The 9,268-nt window shown below is 37.3% G+C and overlaps 1 protein-coding gene across 1 annotated transcript; it reads right to left on the bottom strand.

Annotated features, from left to right (window-relative positions):
• Nucleotides 1-727: 727 nt before the first annotated feature.
• On the bottom strand, nt 728-6,376 carry LOC128855361 (uncharacterized). Its single transcript, XM_054090217.1, has one exon. The coding sequence runs from the start codon at nt 5,188-5,190 to the stop codon at nt 4,918-4,920; it is 273 nt and encodes a 90-aa protein (XP_053946192.1). The 5' UTR covers nt 5,191-6,376; the 3' UTR covers nt 728-4,917.
• Between the last annotated feature and the right edge of the window lie 2,892 nt (nt 6,377-9,268).

Below are 9,268 nucleotides of genomic sequence, written 5' to 3'. Positions count from 1 at the left end.
CTCGGTGGTAAGAATCGTCGGACGGATGCTGTCATTAAAAAACTTACTATATTCTATGGCTTGGCTATCAGGAGAAATATTGATTCTGTTCAAAACATGAAAAATGCTATAATAGCAACGCTGGACCACTATTGTTCAACGGATCAAGTCCCTCGGCACGAGAATTGTCCAGCAGGCGTCGACAGCTGGTGTGAATGGCGCAAAGCTGAAGCTAACGATGAACTGAAATCCCTTAAACATCCTGCTCGATTGATCAACGAAGAAATTGAGGAACACATTCGCCCAATTTATGAAGATCTTTCAAATGATCAACTGCTAACGCGATGCTTAGGCGGCCACACGCAAAATTCCAACGAGGCGTTCAACTCGACCGTCTGGCGCATTTGTCCAAAACATCTGCATTCTGGGAAAAAAATCGTTGAAATTGCCGCCTACGGCTGTAGGAATTTTCAACGAAGGTTATTCTGCGATTTTGACTACCATGCAGTTACTGGAGTTGAGTATCGGCCAACAATGCAAGATGTTTGTTGATAAGGTGGACGCGCAACGGCTCGACAGAGAAAACAGGCGCACGTCATTATCAAGCAAGGAAGCTCGTACAACAAGAAGACTTGATCAATTACAACAAAATGAATTTTTTGAGGCAGAGGAAGGACTGCTATATGGTCCAGGAATAGCTGACTAGGAGGTTATTGGTGTAAGTAATCACAAATGTATAATTTTTCCTATCGAAAACTTTGAAGCGCATTTTCTCGGCTTTTCATTTTCACGATTTTTCCTAATTTATGTACACGATTGCAAAAAAACTAAACGAGCTATCCATTTCATTCAAAATGCGTTATCTTCAGTATTGTTTTCTCTTCTATGTGAACTAAAAAAAACATCCAAAAACTTTTTTTAAGCGACTTTTTTACCCAGTTGAAGAGTTTTTTTTCCCTTGAAAAACCACTTTTTTTTTCTACCTTCCCCAAAAATTCGAATTTTACGTGTTTCTCCCAATTTTCTTAGTTCACATCGAAGACAATTACATCAAAATTAATAATCTTTTTTTTTTTTGTTTTCAGATGAAAATTGCAAGTTGTATCTTGTACAGAAGTTGGATACTTCAGTGGCAAGGCGCTCTGGGAATCTATTGATAACTCGGCTTACAATATATTGTTGGAGATTGTACAAATTTTTTTTTTTTTAGTTTAAATATATATTAAACTATCCCCAATACTTCATTTGGCTAATTGTTTTTTTTCTCATCCTACAACGCTTCGCGAAAACTACTGAATTTAGGACATCTAATTGGCCCGCCGGCCTAATTGAGCTTTTTATATGACGCTAAAAAATACCATGGCGAAGGGCTTAGTGCAGGAGAGTGCTCAGAGCCATTTCTCATAATATCAGGAGTTAAAAAGAGAGACGCTTTATTAACATTGACATTCAACCGAGTTCTACACGCACCGAAATAAATCCAAACGGAACTCTAAACAACAAGCCGTTCCAGCTTTGTGCAAATGCAGATGGTATATTTTTTATGGCAACCTAAAAAAAAATTATACGAAATACTGGGCTAAGAATTAATACAGAGAAAACGAAGTTTATGGACCGAACCGACTCCGGTTTGAGGCATGATTTCGAGAGTGTACAAAAACTCACTTATCTGGGTATCAAAAATATGAAAATATCAGCCAGTAAGAATACATCAGTGACAATAAATAATAGAGTTTTAGCAGCTAACAAGTATTGCTTTTTTAATTTGTAGCTGCTGAAGTGTAAATTATTAAGTCGCGACCAAAAGTTAAGGATATACACAACTTGATCCACCCCGTGCTTACCTATGGTCGCGAACTATGGAGGCTAAAAACTACTGACATCAGCTAATGGTATTTGAAAGAAAAATATGGCGAAAAATATATGGATCTGTAAGACTGCAAGACGGTGCCTATCGAATTAGATACACTCATGAGCTGGAACTATTAGCAAAAAAACGGAACTGTGATTTATAAAATCTTAGGAGGTGAAATGGCTAGGACATGTGCTTAGAATGCCAAAGAAGACAACAACTCGAAAGGCAGTGGAATTACGGCCGGTTTGAGCTCGAAGAAGAGGACGCCCTAGAAAGAGATGGCTCGAAGACGTGGAAGTTGGCCTTGAAAAGTTAAACGTGCGGCGGTGGAAGGAGGTTATCTTGGATAGAGATAGATGGCGTAAGGCTGTGAATGAAGCAATGGTTCATCAAGGACTGTGATGTTAAGAAGAAGAAGAATATGTGAGACTACTTTTCAAAAAATCAAGAAAACGAAACAAAAATATTTTATTATTAATAAACATTTTATATTGGTTGAAAAAAAAATTTATGTATCGAAAAATACTCGCATTTTTTATTTCAAAATCAATTTTTAATTTTAAAAATCATATTAATTTCAACAATATGACCATGACAGTAGTAGCAAAAAATTTCACCGCTTCATTAAAAACTCGTTTTTTTACTTGCATGTTCAAAAAAAAAAGTTGCCTATTGGCAAATAACGTAAACTCTCTACTTTAAATTAACGCCAACCTATCTTTTCAGAATTATATATACGTTTTCTTGCATCTCCAGGGAGTTAATTGCACCGTAAGTAAAAGAAATCAAATAATATTTTAGTTCAAGATACAGTACACAACAAAAATATAGCACCTATAACATCTGCTATTAAAACAAAACTTCATCTAATTCATCTAATAGGAAATATTGGAACTACGTGTACATAGAGGCCAGTTATTTTATTAAAAAAATTCATAACAGCAAAAGACCGAAATCTGCTCTAACCCTAGACAAACCCTAAGCTTCAGATTACCCTGTGGAGCACTCACAGGCCACTTTGCCGGCAATAAAAATTTCCCGGCAATAAACATTTCAATACAATCGGACTATCTCGCACTAGTTTATGCAAGTTCTGCTGTGATGAAGAAGAGTCCATGGAACACTTTATCACCAATTGTGAAGCCTTAAGTCACAGGGAAACTTCTTTTCTGTTATTTGTACTATGAGATAGTGAAATAGAAATAGGGGAGAAAGTCAAGAGCACTGAATTTTTTAGTAGTGAAGAGAAGAATATGACGATAGCTCCCACGATGAAAAGAATAATGAGATGGCGCCTATTGTGCTACCGTTACTTTGCTCTCAGTGAATTCGACTATGAGGGACGTCGTATTAGCCAGTATAGCCAGATTACCATTTTTGTGGTAATCACGTAATTTCGAGTGGTAATCACGCACCTACCCATTTGGCTACGGCGGCCGACCAAAAAGTTAAAGTTAGGTCGATTACAAAGCAATCAATTTTATTTGTCGCCAATAACGGCCTGCTCGATGCGCTTCTGTTTCAACTAATCGTGTCCATGTGTTTAATGGTCATCCGCACCTGCGACTTCTTTAAGGGCATCATTGATATATCTTGCAATTAGGAAATTCCAATTGGGAAATTTCCACTGAAAAAGGTGCAGATGTGAATTTATTGAAGGCATTGAAAGAAGATAGAGAGATTACCAGGCTATAACGTATTCAAAGAGGTCTCGAGTCTAACTGCCTATGCCAAAAGGCATAAAGACTAAAAAGTTGGTTCGGTAAGTAGTGCTTTCAAATTGATTATTGACGAGGGTATGCTGGCATATATAAAATCATGCACCGAACTTGAAGTTTGGATTCTATACAAAGAGGCCACCCAAGTAAGACAATTCAAGTAAGGTTTTTGTTATCTAATTAGCAGAGGAGTCAAGAAAACACAATAGAGACGATGTAGAGAACATTTCCCATGTCGAAAATTCATGGTGTTGACGTACCGACGGCTTGTGCAGTTCAAGTATTATGCAAGAGAAATAGATGTAGGAGCCTTTGTACTAAATGCAATACAAGTGTTTACGGAAAATATATTTCAAAAACAGAGTGATAGCGAAAAATATGTTTCCCAATGAAGTAATTCAAAATAGATCTTTTATTTCAATTTGGTTCGAACTGTTTTTTTGTTTTTGTAAATATCTTCAATTTCATTGTATGAGTCAAATGGGCTCACTTCAGCAAAAATATATATATAAACAGTACTCGTTAATCTTGTGGTAATATATTATTTAATTTAACTTAAAATGAAAAATGTAGAAACTTGCATTACAACGAAAAACTTAAATGTGCAAGTGCTATATTTTTGTCGTGTACTGTATTTGTTGCAAGCAAAATTAGCAAATTGAATGTCTTGTTTAACAAAATACTACAATACAATACATTAAAAATAACTAATTATTAACTTATCGACAAAAATGCCCAGCAAAAAGACGTTTTGCATTTGAATATTCAAATTAAAAACATTTTTCTTAATTAAAACAACTTACAATTGTATGTATGTAACTAAGTAAGTAAGTGATTTGATACATATATATCCGACCATAAGTTTGTAACAAATAGAGTAATCATAATTTTCCTAGGCAAATAAGCATCTATGCAAATATTTACATTTATTTATAGCTGAGCTGGGGAATTTTCCAAGAATTTTAACTACTAAAAGTGCTCACTTACATGCAAATGCAGAGAGTACAATTCGTTTAGTTCTCGCATGATTGTGGTGCATTTTTCTGGAAAGTTCCGGAAGGCCTCGTTGTGCAAGACCACTTAAACTAACTGTGCAAACCGTTCCACCTGCTTCAATACGCCACAGCTTTGTATATCATCACCAGTATGCGCACTTACAACACTAAGTATAATAGTTGACTGCTGCTGCCGCTGATGTGGCTTGTCACCTCTTCGGCAACCACAAATTTCAACTATCTGATCTCCATCTCTTTTCTCTCTCATCACAATGCCTACTGAATAGCTTTATAAAAATCCTTTCTCTATGCTCACCTCAGTTGCATCCTTCACACACAGTCAACCCTGTCCGTTGCTGTGCCCTGCCACTCAATTGCGCCGATCAGTGGCACGCGTAGTCGCATGCCGCGACTTTTCCTTCTCGCGCAGATCCTTAATTGCGCCCACTGTGCCGAACATCACTTTCGCCGTCAGCTGGGTAGTTTTGCCTGACATGGCTGATTTGCTGCCACCACCGACGCCGCTGCCCGAAAGGCTGCTACTCGCTTCACGATCCAGACTTGAGCTGCCATTAGCGTAGGCGCTCGTATAGGAGACATAGTTGTTGTTGAGATCACGACCACAACTGCACTGATGTGACATGTTCGTTGCTTTTTGTTGTTTCTCTTGTGATTGTTGTTAGTGATTTCTGTGTGTATTTTTCACACAGCTAAGCGACACGCGCACTCCTGGACGTATACGCAACTGGATATTCGCACGAGGAGTCGTCGTAAGTGATAGATCCTACCACTTCTTTCTCAATCTTTCGCTGTGTTCAGTGTTATAAATGGATTTTCGACACTGCTACTGCTACTTCTCCTTTCTTGTTTTGTAATGTCGTTTATACGTCTGCTTCGCGCTTTCCAACCGTGCGCACTCACTGCTAGTTTTGGCACTTTTTACAAATTTCGTAGAAAAGTTTCAAAATGGACATTAAAAATTCTGAATTTCTCATATATTTAATAATTCACTGGGAATCGTAAACTTTTACAGAATAAGTTTTAATTACTATATTCCTTTTTTTGTATTTTGAATATGTTGTTTCTTTCGATTATTTGTCGCTTGAGTCAGCCGTCATCCGTTGCTGTTGGCGGAGCAAACCGTTGCAGTGAAATTTTTACGCGTTACTGAACTGCACCAGTGCGCTGCGTTTATTTAGAGAAATTCTCCGATCGCTCGCAGTTGCCGCGCTGCTTTCATCGATGTCGACATCGACGTCGCCGACTTCCCTGCCGTCAAATCCGTCGCGCGCAAGCAGGCGAAATGTCGAGAGAGAATTGAAAAAAAAAAGACCCAACAGCAATTGAGGGAAAAAGGCAAAAAGGGGTGCAAGACGCAATCCGCACAAAATAAAATAAAATAACAAAAATAAAAACAATGAAAACTGTGTTCAGCAAACGATAAGCGAAACACCAAAACGACTACGCGCCACCACCAACCAATGGGTATGTCGATTTGATTGTACGTAGCCGCCGAAAACAGCGAAGAAAATGAAAAACTTTCGTTTCTTTACGCGTCGATCACTGCTCACTTAGCTTTGCCACCAAACGTTTACAACATTCACATGTGCGTATGTGTGTATGGGTGCGCGCCCATGCGGAGAGCGAGCTTACTGTGTACTGTGCGTGTACGCGGTGGGCGGTGAACGGTCGGCTGATCAGTTGATCGACGTACTACCATTGACTAGTAGATTAGCTGCTCGTATTTGACGTCACGCAGAAGCTTTTTTCGGCTGAAATCCGTTGTTTCGCTAACACTTTCACAGACTGAATAGAACTAATTTCAAAAAAGATCTCTGTTTTCATTCAGACGCTCTGTCACATTCGGCAATCGCTTGCCAAAGCGTTTGAGTGGCGCGATCCACTTACAATGGTGCGGTGGAAATGGCTCCGCCGCTGCACTAGCAGGCGATGTCAAAAGAGAGCATTGAGTGAGTTCTCATTTGGCATTTTTTCTACATGTAATCGCAGATACTTGATTGTTTGTATTTTTGGGCACACATTTTGTCAAAATAGTCGTCGTACGAATTTAGAATCGATTGCATTTTGTTCAAAAGTTTTTCTAAAACTTATTTAATGCTTTCGCATTGGAAAAATGTTTAAAGTGTGTCAAAATAGTTTTCGGTTTCGATTTTGCAATCGCCTGCATTTTGCTAAAAAGTTTTTCTAAACCCTATTTAGTTATTAGAGAATAAAATCGACTCCCTTGGCATTAGAAAAAACTTTAAAGTGTGTTAAAATAGTTTTCGTACACGATTTACAATCGATTGGATTTTGCTCAAAAGTTTTTCTAAAACTTATTAAATTATTAGGGAATAGAATCGACTGCTTTTTCATTGGAAAAATTTTTAAAGTGTGTCAAAATAGTTTTCGGACACGATTTTACAATCGGTTGCATTTTTTTCAAACGTTTTTCAAACGCTTATTTAATTACTAGCAAACCCCTAGGCCCCCTTCGCTGGGCACACTAAAATAGAATAGATATGGTTTAGAACAGAAAATATATGATTTTCATATTATTTATTTCTTTATTCTTTATTCAAGCGCTTTGGCATAAACAATATTTTTTCTATTTGTTTTTGAGTAAATATAAAATATAAATTGAAAATCAGCAAAAAAGAAGATTGTTTTTAAATTTCAAATCAACGCATATGAATAAACAATCGTCTTTTTTCCTGATCATCCATGAATCTTTCGTTTCAATTTATATGTTTTATTAAGCATTGGAGCTTTTTTAGCCATTATCCATTTATTTATATTTTTCAAAAAAAAAAACGAAAAAAAATTTTTTTTCCACGAACACATAATTTCATTCGGATTTCACATTAAATTCTCAAATTTCGTAAGAAATTATTCACTGTTCCAAAATCCACTCCAAAAAAATTCACAAACAATTTTTACATGTTGCACTTACGTTTTTTCCTTATGGCATCCAAATCAGAAAGAAATATTGACACATTGTAACTCACACTTTCAATTTGACAGTTCAGTTCCGCCCCAAGCGTTAAAAAAGTAAGCGACATTATGGCTGGTTCAAAAGAACGCTGTACCCGTTGCCAGTGCTCCGAATTACAACCAAACTTTACGAAACCCATTTTCAATACTTACTTAACAATGTGCGTAAGTTTGGTTTAATTCGGTGCAAAGACACGGCGGGTCCACGTTTTGGCATATATTTCGAGACCCTAGTCATCAATAGGTATGAAAATTACCCCGTGTTAAAGCACTTATCAACAGCTTTCATTTGATACCCATATTGTACATACACAACCAAAGGTTACCCGGGTCCACGTTTTGACCTATATCTCGAGACCCCAGTCACGGAGCGGCATGAAAAATACTCTGTACTAAAGCATTCACCAACAGCTTCAATTTGATATCCATATTGTACAAACACATTCTAGGGTCCACGTTTTGGTCTCTATCTCGAGACCCTAGTCACGGAGCGGCATGAAAAATACTCTGGACTAAAGCATTCACCAACAGCTTCCATTTGATACCCATATTGTACATACACATCCGAAGGTTACCCGGGTCCACGTTTTGACCTATATCTCGAGCCCTATTTCCAAAATAAAATAAAATCCATGTTACTCGTGGATGATGTAGCTTTCGAATGGTGAAAGATTTTTTAAAATCGGTCCAGTAGTTTTTGAGCCTATTCATTACAACCAAACAAACAAAGTTTTCCTCTTTATAATATTAGTGTAGATTAAAAGATCCACTTACTTGCAATTTACACAGTATATGAAAATGGGATTAGTACGTGAATCTGCAATTGAAGAGTAATTTTCAAAAGTTTTTCGACTGTCTGTTTGGATTAATAGAAGATTTCCTATTTAACTGTATTCTGAAACTCTGTACTTACTTTATTAGTTCTGCAGTCGCCCCTCGGGAGGCAATGGCAAACTTCCCAGTGTTTCTGTCATAACAAAGATCCTCACAAAAAACCATTTGTCGTTCGGAGATGGCATACAACTTTAAGCCCTCCATTTGTGAAACAACATCAAGACTCATACCGCAAATCGAAGGAAAACCTCGCCCAAACACCAAATAAAGAGTGTAGGAAGGTGATATGATTGAAGTGCCAGTCTGGCACTCCTCAAGTAGCACTGAAACGCCGTTTAAATAAAGGGTGTAAACGCTAATTATTTATATAAATATAAGGTTTGGTCTTTAACTATGGTGAAAAAGATAATTGTCAGGGGAACTTCGGCGGCCACGTTACTTGGGAGTTACAGCCGATTTCTACAGGATCATTTCACATGTATTCACTCATTCGTCCAATCAGTCGTTGTTCAGACGCCAACTAAGTGTCACTTGCTGATTTTTATGTTGATATCACCAACAAAATCTCAGTTTTTTGGTAAATATATAAATATAAATATAACGTCACTCCATCAGCTAATTATGTTAAATTCGCTCAGAGCCGAATAACGGTCTGCTAAAGATATTTTCTCACCAATATAAATATACATATATATATATGTATAGTGTAATCTCTCCTAATGGTAGATTAGAGAAGTATTTAGCGGAGGACCCCTACTGCGTAGGGATTTTGAAAATGTTTCTCTTTGAGCGGACAACCGTCCCATAACAAGATGATACACTTTGTTTTCCTCACCACAGATATTTCAGTTCTTTCATAAGCGGGCAGCTTACAAACTCTGCTTTTGTTAAAT

The sequence above is a fragment of the Anastrepha ludens genome, chromosome 2 (assembly GCF_028408465.1).
Source record: "Anastrepha ludens isolate Willacy chromosome 2, idAnaLude1.1, whole genome shotgun sequence".
Taxonomy (NCBI): domain Eukaryota; kingdom Metazoa; phylum Arthropoda; class Insecta; order Diptera; family Tephritidae; genus Anastrepha; species Anastrepha ludens.
Note: the sequence above shows the minus strand (reverse complement) of the source record. Positions and strands in the feature narration are given on the sequence as shown.